The 14,118-nt window shown below is 45.3% G+C and overlaps 3 protein-coding genes across 3 annotated transcripts; all 3 read right to left on the bottom strand.

The window, feature by feature from the left end:
• LOC112883869 (protein MIZU-KUSSEI 1-like) lies at positions 1–843 on the bottom strand. The gene has a single exon (XM_025949125.1). It carries the CDS (start codon positions 841–843, stop codon positions 1–3), a length of 843 nt encoding a protein of 280 aa, XP_025804910.1.
• A 6,354-nt stretch (positions 844–7,197) lies between these two features.
• On the bottom strand, positions 7,198–9,606 carry LOC112886287. The gene is made up of 3 exons (XM_025952144.1): positions 9,164–9,606; positions 7,778–7,899; positions 7,198–7,685 (listed from the first exon to the last, which is right to left on the bottom strand). The coding sequence occupies exons 1-3, from the start codon at positions 9,501–9,503 to the stop codon at positions 7,575–7,577; spliced, it is 573 nt and encodes a 190-aa protein (XP_025807929.1). The 5' UTR covers positions 9,504–9,606; the 3' UTR covers positions 7,198–7,574.
• A 1,039-nt stretch (positions 9,607–10,645) lies between these two features.
• Positions 10,646–13,546, bottom strand: LOC112886346 (thiamine pyrophosphokinase 3-like). The gene is made up of 6 exons (XM_025952226.1): positions 13,255–13,546; positions 13,013–13,109; positions 12,394–12,466; positions 11,453–11,554; positions 11,097–11,346; positions 10,646–11,005 (listed from the first exon to the last, which is right to left on the bottom strand). Exons 1-6 carry the CDS (start codon positions 13,439–13,441, stop codon positions 10,890–10,892), a joined length of 825 nt encoding a protein of 274 aa, XP_025808011.1. The 5' UTR covers positions 13,442–13,546; the 3' UTR covers positions 10,646–10,889.
• Between the last annotated feature and the right edge of the window lie 572 nt (positions 13,547–14,118).

Below are 14,118 nucleotides of genomic sequence, written 5' to 3'. Positions count from 1 at the left end.
TCAGTCACCCCTGGTCCGCAGTAAGAAGACGCTTAGCTCCTGAGGCGGGCTGCCGCCCCCAGTGCCGGAGCTGATGAGGTGGTAGGATACGGCATCCCTTGAGCCCACGATCCTCTCGTACGTCGCCCGCATGTACAGCACCTCCCCGCTGCCGCTGCCGCCGCCACCGTCCTGCAGGTTCCCATCGTTGGGCCGTTCCTCCAGCGCCACCGTGGGCGGGAGCACACCGACTCCGGTTGTCATCGTCCGCATGTTCTCCAGCACGCGCCGATCCCAGTCCGTTGGACGCCGTCGCACGGCGTACCCCACATCGCACCCGTTGCAGGACGCCTTCCACACATTCCTGCTCGTGCTTCCGCCCGTAGCAGCGCTGCTGCCTCCACCGCCGCGGCCACCGTCGTGATGAGGTATGCCGCTGGGGCGGTGGCACTCGAGCGCGATGCGGAGGAGGCCTGAACCCATCTCGGTAGCGAGGGACTGCATCGGGACGGAGAGCTCAAAGAGAAACGGGGGCGGCACGGCGGCGTCTCGCTGCACGCAGAAGGTGACGCGGCCGGTGCGGCAGCCGAAGATGGTGCCTACGATTACGGTGCAGTGCCGGCCGTCCTTCCTGGTGATGATTGAGGCGGCTGGGTCGATGATGCTCTCTGAATTCTGCTCCTCCGGCTGCTGCTGCTGCTGCTGATGCTGGCGCTGGGTCTTGCCGCCGGCGAGACTGTCCGGGAAAGAGAAGCTCAGCCGGTTTCTGCCAGCGTCATTTGACGGTTGCTTACCGGAGGAAAGGCAGGAGTTAAAGATGGGTGCGATGCACAGGTAGTTGGATGCCCCCGACTTCTTCTTCATGATGAATTGATTACTTCCTGCGCTACCAACTACGTTACATATATACAAGCAGCAGAGCATATAAGAGATTGCAATCTTTGTGGCAGCAGTTTGCGGTTGTTGTCTTGTTTTTGGCGGATCAGATGGCAAGCAAAATGTTGTTATGTATAGGCAGGCGCGAAGAGTCTCGTAGCTGTTGGGGACGAACATAGGAGTAACTGTTTCTCATGCGTCGTCATATGAAAGAGGACAAAATATTGAGTTATTTTCTCAGTGTATTCTCATGTAGATGCCAAATTTACTGATCAGCTTTGTTCTTTGGATGAAACGGTAGCTGTGCTTCCTATGCGTCTTATTCGTCGTATTTACCAAACAAACGACACTTGCATAATTAGTGTAAATAAGGGCGTCGCTAGCTAGTCGACTGAAAATGAGCATGCTTACCTTCGACTATACTCAACCGTTAGACAACGACCCAACCTTCAACCTCCAGATTTCATCTGCATGTACCGCTCCAATTAATTTCTCGAAGACCAGCTGTCACTGCTAGAGAACGGCCTATGAGTTCACGCTAAAAATACTGGTCGGTAGCAGCCGGTAGTACGGATGCGAGGCCATGTGCTTAGAGAGGGGGCTACTGGTACCGGGTTGTAGCACGATCCGGTACTAATATCTCTTGGTAGAATTAGTACCGGAACGTGGCCTATGTACCATCATTTTGAATCACCGGCTAAGATGTTTAGTGGCAGAGCTGCCGTTACAATTTTTAGAAGGCTATAAACGGCATTTAGTGGGCTATAACCAGTTTTAGCGGGCTAAATGCCGTAGCGGCTGCCCCTCCTAGCAGCTATAGCTGTCTATTTAAAATCTTGATATATATCAGACCCCCTCCCCTTTCCCAAGCTCCATGAACCCAGCCATTGTTCATGGCAGCACGGTGAGGGGTATAGTTGGTCATTCGGGCAGCCTGGCACGGCATGGCCCAGGCCCGATTAGGCCCGGCATGATTGGCCCGATTATTTATTCATGCCAGGTCAGGCCAGCCCACGTGCCGAGGCTTCGGCCCAGGCATAGCACGGGGGACTTTTAGGCATGCCGGGTCAGACCGACGGCTCGATTAGCCCACGCAGGCCCGGGTAGCCCATGCAGCCTTGGGGAGGGAAGGCGGCCGCCGTCGGTTAGGCGCCATCGTGCCACGCGGGGAGGGGAGGCCGGGCGCCGGCTGCGCGGCACCATGGAGAGGGCAGAAGGAGGTCAGGTGCCAGCCGGGCTGGGAGGGTTGGCTGCTGGCCTCGCCGCCGCTCGTGGGCAGAAGGAGGCTAGGCGCCGCCGCGCCTCCGTGCGGGGAGGGTAGGCCAGGCGCCAGGCGCGCTAGGAAGGAGCGGCGACTGCCATTGTTGTCGACGGCAGGGAAGGGATGGTTGACGGCAGCACCGCCGCACGTGGGCGGAAGGAGGCCGGGCGCCTCCGCGTGGGGAGGGCAAACTAGGCGCCAGCCGCGCCTATGGGTGGGGATGGGAGCAAGCCTCGCTGCTGCGCCGGGATAGGAGGAGGTTGGGACTCAGGCGTCAGCCGCGCGAGGGAGGGGAGTAGGTGTCGATGGGCGGCGGCTAGGAAGTGATAGGGTTGGTGAGAGTTAGGGTTTGAGATGTAAAATGTGTATTTATATGTGGGCTGGATGGTGTGGTGGGCTGTTAATTTGAGCAGGCCACTAATCATGCCCGGTTGGGCCGGCCCACGTGCCGAGGCGTCGGCCCAGGCACGGCACGACGCCCGTGCCAGGCCGGCCCGGGTCTGATTAACTTCATGCCGTACCGGGCCAAAAAGCCGTGCCGTGGGCCGGGCCATGGACCTCGCGCCTATGGCCAACTATAGTGAGGGGAGGTGAGGGTGAAGTTTTTTAAATTTTTCCACTCAAACAAAGAAAAAAGGTTAGCAATTTTTTACATGACTTATTTGTTTGTATACATAGATGCAGCTAGCAACTAATTTAGTTTTAAAATATTGTAATTATACTACATGCGATAATTAAGCTTGAATTATTTATTTATTAGATGTAATTAGCAAGTAATTTAGATTTGAAATGATAAAGCATGACCTTATTGATACAGGTATCCCACCGGTGACTCAGGACTGGCCGCATAGATCAAAGCAATGGTTGTTTACTTTTGTGCCCAGCTTAACCCGGAGGATGGCTCCTTTATGATGGCCCTAGAGGTAGAAGATGTGATCTGAAGTATTGTTACAGCAATAGAAGAGGGCAAACAAAGAACATTCAAGCCTTACCGGGAAAACAATGAGCTAACCAAGGCTCTACAGAATTCCAAACACCTTGGATGAGCCTGCGGCATCGGCGTGGTTCCATGGAAATATGCTTGGGCTGGAGATAGCTCATATAAAACTCATCAGAAAATTAAAGCAAGGTAGAATAGAATGATAAAATCCGTGCCTTAGAAGCTAAGATGGACCAAAGAGTGAAACTATTAGAAGCAGATTTCTATCCAAGGGTTCATCGGGCAGTGGAGCAAGCTCTCAACCAAAGGGCTACTAGGTTGCAACAGCCTCAGCCTGATGTTATGGTTAGCCCGCCCTCTCATAAACGACGGCCGTCAATGTTGAGTCCCCCGAGATCGAGCCAAGCGACAACCAAAGATACCCTGTGGATGATATCACTATGCCCATACCATGTGCGGTACATATAAAAGCGAAGAATATATCCGTTCGGGTGGCTTACGGATTGGCCTAATCAGTGTTGCCTGACGGTACGATACATGGTATGGATATTCCTCCTGACTGCTCCATCATCACTATGATGCACTTGATTTTGTTGGAGGTGATGGAGGAAGGACATTAGGAGAGGCCACCCATGGTTGCATTCTATGCCGCAAGTTCTGCATCATACTTACCGGGACAGCACCGCCCATGGATCCCCCTTCTCCATTGGGCGCCAATAATGATGACTTTGATCCACCTTCTCCACAAACACAGTAGCCTTCAGCATCGTCTCCAGATGGGCAATATTGGAAAGACCAAGAGTCGTACTCCTCCACCATTGATTACCAAAACAGCTGGCGCAGCTCCCACTTGATGGACCCCGCACGAAGAAGCAGAGAACAACCAACCCGGCCCCTCAGAAGTCTTTATTTCAGAAGTAGCATTTCAAACCTAGACCGTCAGAGAAGAGGGCTCCAATAGATCCAAAGATGAAGCAGCTCTTCTAGGGTATGAGAGCCTAGTTATCAGGACCGGCCGGTCCGACCAGTTGAACTGCGAACCAGAGACTCAGCTGGTCCTTGTCATGTAAAAGATCGAGCATGCAAGCAAACCGAAGAAAACTGCTCAGGCCACCGGTTTTTAGACCAAAACCGGTATAAAACCGGACTAATGAATCGTTGCTGATCGGGGAAAGACCGTCGCACAGGGGCCAACGGGAGGAAATCGTGCGCAGGGAGTGGGTTTTGTGTCGATCCGACCGGTTGAACCGCGAACCAGAGCCTCAGCCGATCCGGGTCAGGTAAAAGATCCGACATGCATACGGGTTAAGATGCTAAAAATGGTTAAAGGTGTTGGGATGGGGGTTCCAACTCAACACCTCAGCCCACCAGAATGGATGGATCCCACCACCAGGATGCGGTTATCTTTGTGATTTTAGCATATAACTTGTTCTATTTGAACTGCGTTGAACCGCCGGTCTAACCAGTTGAACCAAAAAAATCGGGAACCGAGAGCCTAAGCGGTTCATTGTCCGATCCGGTCCTATAACTATGCATGAGATACCAGAACAAGCAAAAGCTGCTACCCTCCATACACTGATGATATCCTTAATCTTCAATCAATAAATTCCAAGATCACTTCTAGTCCAACTATCACTATGAACTTCACCAGGTGGTAACAGAGCTTAATTGGCGGTGATGAAACATTGTATATAGAGCTCCTCCAAAAGAACTACCGTTGCTCTATAACTGAGCCTCCATATTGTTCCTCAACTAATTCGGTCCATGGACCATGATACCGATTCCGAATCGGTCGGTGCCCGTCAATTTGCTGATAGTTGAACGATGTATTTCTTCGCAAGACGATTGAATCAATCGGTCAATGCGGAATGAACCCTCCATCAGATATAACATCACCGATAGTACACCCAAATAAAAATAAAAACCTAGGCAACTCCAAGTTTCTCTCAACGTGTTTGACACTCGGAACTAGCTCGTCCTTAGTCTTCGTGTATATCATGTGCACAAATAAACGAAAATTCAATGATGGGATCAAGAATTCCATGAAAGCCCATCATTGCACTAACTTTTAGATTGCCACTGCAAAACACATGTTTGTCGTAATAATCAAGTTATCAACTTGTTGTTAATCGTCAAAACTTGATGCTCTTTCTGTATCAATTATAAGAATCATTAAGAAAGTCATGATATTGTTTAGAAATTTGTAGCACGCTGTTTTTGGATGTAACCGGTTGGATTCTTATAGAGATGCTGAGCAATGCATTATCCCAGTTGATACAACTAATAAGGTGTGTATTTGAGGGAAGGTGACTCAGCTAATTGAAGATACAAGAGGGAGTCCCTCCTAGCGTCGGACAGCAGGTCCCTTTCCTTTTTAGGAATGTTTTTTTCTCCGCATCTTTTCTTTTCTAGAAAGTTATAGCTCAAAAAAATAACTTTTACGCATAACTTTTTACACGTACCTTTTGAAAGATAAATTCTCATCACGATAAATACAACTTTTACGTATAAGTTTTTCCTAACAACTGCTTGAAGAATAACATTTTAGCACAACTTTTACGATACATACAATTTTAATACATAGTTTTTTTCCAAATAACTTGTGGAGAATAATCTTTTAGCACAACTTCTATAAAATTGTGATTTTTATCAGGAAGATTTCTCGCACAATCTTTTCTACACATAAGTTCATCATACATGTTTTAAGTACAATTCTTGATATATCTTTTAGTATGGTTTTTATAAAATATAGATGCCAAAAGAACTTCAAACATAAATATAAAGTAAAAAAGAAAAATCTGAAAAGGAAAAGAAATGATTACACCTGCTATTACGGAACGTAATGGGAAAAAACTGGAAATAAAAAAGAAAATAAATGAATACTTGCCGTCACGTGGGTGGGGAGACAGCTCCACCGCGCTGTCACATCGCGCGCTAGTAAGGGCTGTAGCGCGCGAGCGCCGAATTGGATTCGCGTACAAGAGGTGTGTTGCTGCGTCACTCGGGCATTACGTGAGCCAGGACCGGGCTACCCCAGGCAACCAAACAGGCTCATCCTGTATTATTCAAGTCTGGCTAGAGGATATACACCCATCCAAATAGACCCTTTGTGTATGTGAGGCGTGAGTTTGGTCATACGCATAGGGATTGCACGAGTTTTCTTTTTCCTGGACAACATGTAAACATTGTCAATTAGAGACGCATGGCATGTTTAGTAAGGAATCTTTAGGATTTACTCTATATATGAATATCCTTACGGCCTCGTTTGAATTGAATTCCATTCTAATAATTATAATTTAGACCGAAATCTATTAAACTAATATGATTATATACGGAATATATCTGTATATTATTGTTGACCATATAAGAGAGATAATTATATGCTATATTTCTAATATAGACGAGTGAGCCAAAGAGCGTGTTATAAGTTACGGAACATAAATACAGCTTGATGGTGTATAGAATCAATTTTTATCTCTCATCCTTTTCCATCTCTCATCCTATGAATTTAGGATATATTTATATCTGGATATCAAATTCTAAGCCAAATAGCCTAGTAAATTTTAATTCCTCCAAAATAAAAGGATCCAAACAGCCCCTAAGCAATAACCCTCATCAAATGCTCTTCGTTTAGTCCAATCTGGGCACAATGAACCTCGCCAAAATGCTCTTCTTTTGGTCCATCTTTTAGGTGAAATTTGTGCAACGTGAATTCTCTTGGATACGGATGTCGATATCCCAACTCAAACATGACACACGGGCATTGATTGGACGAGGGAGACTGCAAAAGGATGTACTATGTACTTAACCTAAACAAATTCACAGTCCACATGCATTGCTCGTGTTATAACAAAAACCTAGGCAAAGAGAACGATTTCCTAGCTCCTATATGTGCTTCGTCCTTACTAATCCTCTTAAAATGCAAACGGCCAGAGGTTCCAACAATGTAGGTGCACTGGTAAATTTAACACTGATTTTACATTTTACAACAAGGCAACTGGAATGACAGTTTTAGTAGCACCTTTACAATTTTCTAGTGGCAAGTTTGCAATATAGAGGTTTAAAGCAGTGACAAATCTGCAATTGCCTAAACAATAGCAATGCGAGCATCCATTTGCAATAATGAGATTTACATGTGCCGTTGCTTACCATAAGACCGATGAATATTTTGAACCTATTTAAATTTAATCCACTCGTACAAAGAGAGCAGTAAACTATTGGGACCAAGTGACACCATGGTCCATGGATATAGTGTAATGACAGCTGCCAAACCTCAAGTAGGCAAGTATGCACGACATATGAAGCTGAAGCACACAACAGTTCTGGACTACCAGTTTCGATCTCAAGCCGCTCAAGATCAGGATGGTATTGCCAACAACACATATGACAAGGGAACAAGCTCACGATTACACTCTAGTCATCCGCAAGTACCATCATTATCGACAAAATTGTTCTTGCTCCATTAGCAGAAAGAACAGAGTAACTGAGAAACTGAACTATAGATGTCTGCATGAGATACTACAGTGGATAGACGAAAATCTTGCCATCAGCGTGGTACCTTTCGCAGAGCTTCTTCAATGTACCCACTGAGTGCTGCATCGCATTCAGCTTGGTATCCATGAACATGGCCTGCAAGCATGACAGTTTTCAATCTACCTTCCCAGAATTTAAAATCTATGTATCACGAGCAGATCATGACACATTTTGGTACTTGATTATACCTTGTAGTCATCACCATACTTCTCTATTAATCTGCCAATGCAAACACGTTGAATTTTAGTCAGTGGTTGCAATGGTGCAGATTTGCCATCCTTCCTTTTCTTCCCGAGCGCAGATTTCAGATCTGTTACATAGAAACATTTGGATGAGTATCATACACAGGTAAACTGTTATACTCACTGAATCATAGGAACTTTCTTTCTCAATCTATGTTGCATAATCAAAGTCTTCTCTTCTATGCACAATAATTAAGGTATGATAACCATGCACAAGCATAAAAGCTACCCCTTAAACCACATCAAAGGACACATGAAACTATACATGCATATTACACCTCTAAATGGTATATTGCTACCTTGCATGGACATGCTAAAAGCAATCTTGAAAGAATATCAAGGGTAAAAAAGTGAACACACTTTTATGGACATCAGTGCTGAGGAATATAGTTTATAGACAAAAAACATCATGATCATATTGCTAGAATTAATACATAAATGATGCATTTTGAGGTTCTGCTTGAATACAATATATTACAAGATGAAATAGAATCCAATTTTGCTCATTGCACATTTGGTGATATACAGAAAAATCCATGATGGATGGAATTCGCTACATTGAGCAGAAACCATTTTTTTTCATACTCTTCAGACAACATATGTAGATCATGGCAATACGCAAGAATAATGCCAGTAAACAAGCACAAGACAAGCTACTGTGGATAGAGAATCAAAACGGATTTAATGCATCGTCAACTTGAATGAACCAATTCAACTGGCAGAACTCATTATAATCTCAGCGGGGCATGATAGATCATTTATCTAACAAAACCATGAGAGCTTTACAATTTAACCTTTGTTTTATCTCCTCTAACACTGTAATTATTAAAAAAAGTTGCCATTACATTTGAAGAAGCTTTCTCCGAACTACACACTTCTCAGATTGAAACATCAGCTGCTCAGTTCCTAGATTGAAGTGTGGAAGAAATCAGATTATTGATAATCCTACCTCATTGCTGGATTCAAGTAGCATGGATTTCTTTAGAAGATTCAGCACTCAAAAGCAATCATTCATAATATAGAGGAAATCAAATTTAAGAGAGACTCATCAAATGCTATATATAACATCACAGCTACCGCCACATAAACATTTTATATTGGTCCATCTCTCAGAATAGCATAGTCACGGAAGCCAACAACCACGGTAAGTAAGATCTGCAACCAATATAATCAAACCAGACACATCCAAATCAAGGTGAAGCTACCGCCTTTATACTGAGAGGTTAGAGCTACGCGAAACATGCGAATCGCACCAAAAACTTTGCACTCATATAAGGCAACTCAGCTCCAGGATTTCCCAATAAACACCATGAAACGGTGCAAGGGGCTCACCGTCGTTCTCGAGGTCGCTGCCGGTGTCGATGGGCTCGAACTCCGGGACGGGGGCGCGCGCGGCAGCGATGTCGGGCGCCTGCAGCGGCGCGCTCTGGACGAGCCGCGGGGTGCCGCGGGAGTGCGCGCCAAGGAGGTTAGGGTTGGCCACCACCCCGAACGCGGCGTAGTTCTTCACCACGCTGCCCTCAGCGTCCCAGCCCGCCCCGCCTTCGGCGGCGGCGGCGGCGAGCGCCTCGGGGAGATCGAAGGCCGGCAAGAACTCTCGCGGCTTCTTGCGCGGGAGACCCACGCGGACCTTGGCGCGGGAGCGCTTCAACTTGCGCCGCGAGCCCCCCATGCTGGCAGCCGGCGGCAGCTAGGGTTCGGAGAGGGGCTAGGGTTTTGGTCTTTTGGGGGAAGAGACGGCGGTGAGGGGGTGCGGAGTGGCGGAAGAAGAGACTCCAAGAGCGGCCGGGCCGTTATCTCGCTAAAGCCTTTTTCTTTCTGGGCCAACTTTACTGGATGTGGGCCGAATAGGATTTAAATGACAGCTCAAATTTCATTTTTTTTTTGGCGCGAGTGTACTATACGTCTTGGTATACGGAAAGCGGAAAGTTGTAGTCTAAGGTTCTTCTTTCTTTTTTCTTTGTGAAGGTCTAAGGTTCTTTCCTTTTCTTCCCTTCGAGCTGATTGTTCCTGGTACCACCTCTGCTAAAAAAAAGGTTTTATAGACTGTTTCAAACGCAGGATGCTGTTTTGACAACTAAATTATGTACCTTTGACTGAATTGGAAATAAAATCCTCATGCTAATCCAATTGGGTTATGATTAATTCTCATGGATATTGGCAACCATTGCGTCATCAGTATCGTAAAGATGGATATTATCGTAATAGGATTTCTTAAACATATGATCTCTGGTTCCAAATGTAAGTTGTTTACGATATCGACATGGTCTTCAATATGATACTTTGAGCTGCATTTTTTAAAGTAAATACTTTAGTTAGAGAAAGTTATATATATATTATGAAAGTACTTTCCATGATGAATCTTGTAACATCAACCATGTATTCCATGATGAATCTTGTAACATCAACCATGTATTTTCAATCTATGTTATTATTTAACTTTTCATGGATTGACGAGTTGAGCTAAAGAGATCCTAAAGCGATCTACTTATGGAACCGGAGGGAGTACATGCAGCATTTAAAACCGTATTGTATAACTATATGTAAAATAAATAATAGTCATGCTAAAAGCTACCACACCAACCAAATAATACCCGCAGCGTTAATTAAACAAACACAAACCATCACAAGAGTAATTAAAATACTATTTGAGAAATTTCCCAGCGCAAATATGTAATTATTGATTTTTGGATCAGACCAGATCATCAAAACATATAGTGTTGATCTGAAAATCTCATCTCTGGCGCAGCAGTTGTTAAGTCACTTCTGTGTAGAAGAGAGCTTTGCTTGGAAGAGTATTTGGGAAACTGGTTCTTGGCACAACAGATACTTCAATAGCCCATTACACATAGTTGAACTTTTTGCAAACACAAAGCCATATCTTGTTAATCAGAACCGCCAAATTACATATAATAACTCTCTATCAGGTTTGCAACATCAAGGGCAACGGAATATATTGTCCTTTCTGCTGGTAGTAATCAGGTACATCTCCGTGGTGCAGAACACATGAGACAAAATAGGAACCTTGTATTGGTACAGATAATGGTACTCTGTAGATTCAGTTCTGGAGCGATATTGTCCAGATAAGATCGGACGCTGAGGTGACCGTCACCTTGTCCTCTTCCGTGATGTTTGACGTGCTGATCAATCCTCCATAGCTCATGCTGGTATTGTCTGTACAAATGAAACACATTGTAAAGATCAATCCTCCATAGCTCATGCTGGTATAGCTCAATCCGCCATGCAAGATAAGGACGACACTCACCTAAATTCCACCGGAGTCCAGTGGTCGTGGTGCTAGTTGACGGCATCCCAATTGGGATCAACCCACAGTGGGGGCCTTCAATCGACCGTTCAACGTGGATCTCATGGGCGTGTGTTCTTGGGAGGAGAAAGATCAGACAATCATTCGATAGGAGGATGATATTAATGTTTGGGAATATATGAAGTACATTGATATTTCCCATCTCATGATCAAACCTTCCTCCTAACGCACCAAGGACAAGGATGCAGAGCTGCAGAAAAGACATGGCAATAAATTTTGTAAAGACGGGGTTGTTCTTCCATCAATTGTTAGTAACAAACTGCATTATAAAGCTGGAAGTAAGGAAATCAGCATACGTTAGATTTGTCTGCAACAGTTGAATTCTTAGCTATAAAAGATATACATTTGTGTAAATCAGTGGTGTCCTGATCATGTGACTCATCAACTATTTTGGTACCCTGCAGTTGATAACACAAGAGAACTGTTTCAGAAGATATGCTGTAAGATAAGAGTTTGTTTTGAGAAAACCCTGCATGAAACTGAAGATCAAATACTAATGTACATATTGAAAAACATTTTATGCAATAAGACTAAATATTTGATATAACAACATCAATGACACAAATGATAGAGATGCACTTTTTGCTGGACAGAAAAAAACAAATTGTCAAGGTCACAAGAATCTGCAACCATTATGTTAAAGCTGATACTATAACCGCAATCAATTAGCTGTATCTTAACTAGATACCTCCACCAATATTGTGCTAAGTCAGAAAAAAAAAGATACTGTTGTTTATCCACTTTTGGATAAAATCTTCATTTGATAGGTGCAAGTCCATCATTATTTTGTTATGCTCAAAAAGAACAAACTAGTACAAGGAAAAGGTCAACTCGATTGCCAAAAACTAAAAGAGTCGCTAAGAAAATTAAATTATTATGATCTTCTTGTCCTCGAGCTTATTATCAAGCAGTTGTACTGAGGGCAGATGTTTCCAAGAATTATGTAAATACATTTTCTTTTTATTAAGTTCACGATCCACTAATGGTGTTCGTAATAACCCACAGCTAAGCTTCCCACAATCAAACATACCTTCATTTTCTAGCATGAAGAATAGTAAATAACAGAATTAATATCTGCAGTGAATGAAAAACACAGAATACGGCCCATCATTGCAAATTAATGAGAGAATTTTATCGGCTGGCTCTGATTACTATGTACCAAATAATCTAGCTCAAACCTCATTTATTTCCTTGTATCTAGTTTTGAATTATGGATTGTAAATTTAAAGCAGTTTACCAAGTTGGAATAATATTCCTTCACTTCTGGTCTTACTGAGTCCATATCCCCTTTGATTACATCTGGCTTGTACCTTCATAAAGAAATAAAAAAAACAGTAAGAGAAAAATGAGGCTCCATTAGGTAGCTGTTTGAAATGCACAATGGAAATAATATTCAAAGTAACTGCTAGCCTTTTGCCTTTACAGGAAAGAGCTTATTGCGACTTATGCATATTCGTTCATGATATAGCAAATAAGTAAGTGAATGCAGTTACCACTACTAACAGCAATGCAGATCTTAGCCAATAAGCTGCCGTTTTACCGAGAAGTGCCAGCCAACGCCAGCAGCAGCATCACTACTAGTAGTAGCAGCTGATTTTTGCAGAATCAGAAAAAAAAAAAACTAATTCCGCTCTACTCGAAGATACCGGAAACCTTTACGCTTGCTAATCAGATATGCACACAGCAGCAGCACCAGAGCAGAGCAGGCAACGCGTTGGCATAGCACACCACTCTCCCCGAGCATTGCATCAAGCACGCGCTGGGCATGCTTGATGTCGCAGCAAGATTCCAACAGAGATCGCATTCGGAAAGCAGGGGAAGATCCGTGGACCGGGGGGCGCGTCGTTACCACGTACCTCGCGCGGACCTCGCCGGCGTCCTGGCCTTGGACCAGCTCCGGCATGCCGTCGAAGACGCGGTTGGCGCCGCCGTCCGCGCACACCCGCAGCGCCGCTGGTTCAGCCACACGGAGGCCGCCCGCCGCGCCAGGAAAACAGGGAGCCCGTCAGTCAGCAACGTACGCCAGCGCGCGCGATTACAGGCTTACAGCAAGCAAAAAAGGACTTCAAAAGGAGCAGACGGGCCGCCGGGCGGTTACCGCGGGACCAGAGGAGGGGCGCGAAGCGGGGCAGCGGCTGGTTAAGGACGACGAGCGCGACGGTGGCGGCGTCGGCGGGGCCGCCACCGGGCGCGGGCGAGGAGGACGGGGAGGGCGGTGGGAGGAGGAACGCCGAGGAGTGGCGCATCGTCGGCCGCTGCTGCGGCGGCGTGGGAGCCAGAGCCATGGAGGGCGAGCGGGTGGCTGGCCGGGTCGTCGGCGCGGGCGTCCGCTGTCAAAACTCGAGCCTCGAGGGTCGTCGGCGTGGCGTGATGGTTGGTTGGCTTGGCTGGTTTCTGAACGAGCCTTCAAACCGTGTTTCTTGGTCAGCGGGGCCTCCTCTCCTAGCTGGCGATTGATTTCTTTGCTCCACCACGTGATCCAGGCCCAGGCCGCTGAACAGATACAGGTGACTACGAATTCTCATTCCGGCTTGGTAACTCAAAATAAACGCGCGGTATCTCTGCAACGACGATGGTATACTATCCATACGACAAACTAATTTTTGATTTTACTAGCAAATATAATTGTGTATTGGTATGGACGAAAATCATACGTCTATATTATCATACTGATACAAATAATTTTATATGCAAATTAACTCCGATGAAGACTTGATGAAGATCTGAATGACATGTATAATTATTTAGAACTAAACTATAAGCTCAAACTACATTTGCTCCTTATAACCAGCTAACGCTCATGCACTGCGAAGGACCATCTCAAAGATGCTATTGCTACAGGAGATAGATAATAACAAGGTCAAATTCTAGACTCAGGTCAGGTCATAACATTAAGAGCATGTTAATAAGCTGAAGCTCCGCTTCAAGTTGCAGAGTCAGAGAGGTTTTGATATCCTAATAA

This window comes from Panicum hallii, chromosome 3 (assembly GCF_002211085.1).
Source record: "Panicum hallii strain FIL2 chromosome 3, PHallii_v3.1, whole genome shotgun sequence".
NCBI lineage: Eukaryota > Viridiplantae > Streptophyta > Magnoliopsida > Poales > Poaceae > Panicum > Panicum hallii.
This window is presented reverse-complemented; position numbering and strand designations above follow the sequence as displayed.

Bases quoted from the DNA above. Each gene is read 5' to 3' on its own strand.
- LOC112883869 (XM_025949125.1), bottom strand. From the start codon at position 843: ATGAAGAAGAAGTCGGGGGCATCCAACTACCTGTGCATCGCACCCATC.
- LOC112886287 (XM_025952144.1), bottom strand. From the start codon at position 9,503: ATGGGGGGCTCGCGGCGCAAGTTGAAGCGCTCCCGCGCCAAGGTCCGC. The intron at 7,900-9,163 runs GTGAGCCCCTTG...TCTATGTAACAG, and splicing joins CAGCGACCTCGAGAACGACG to ATCTGAAATCTGCGCTCGGG. The intron at 7,686-7,777 runs GTATAATCAAGT...TCATGCTTGCAG, and splicing joins AGTATGGTGATGACTACAAG to GCCATGTTCATGGATACCAA.
- LOC112886346 (XM_025952226.1), bottom strand. From the start codon at position 13,441: ATGGCTCTGGCTCCCACGCCGCCGCAGCAGCGGCCGACGATGCGCCAC. The intron at 13,110-13,254 runs GTAACCGCCCGG...TGGCTGAACCAG, and splicing joins GCCCCTCCTCTGGTCCCGCG to CGGCGCTGCGGGTGTGCGCG. The intron at 12,467-13,012 runs GTACGTGGTAAC...TTCTTTATGAAG, and splicing joins GCCGGCGAGGTCCGCGCGAG to GTACAAGCCAGATGTAATCA.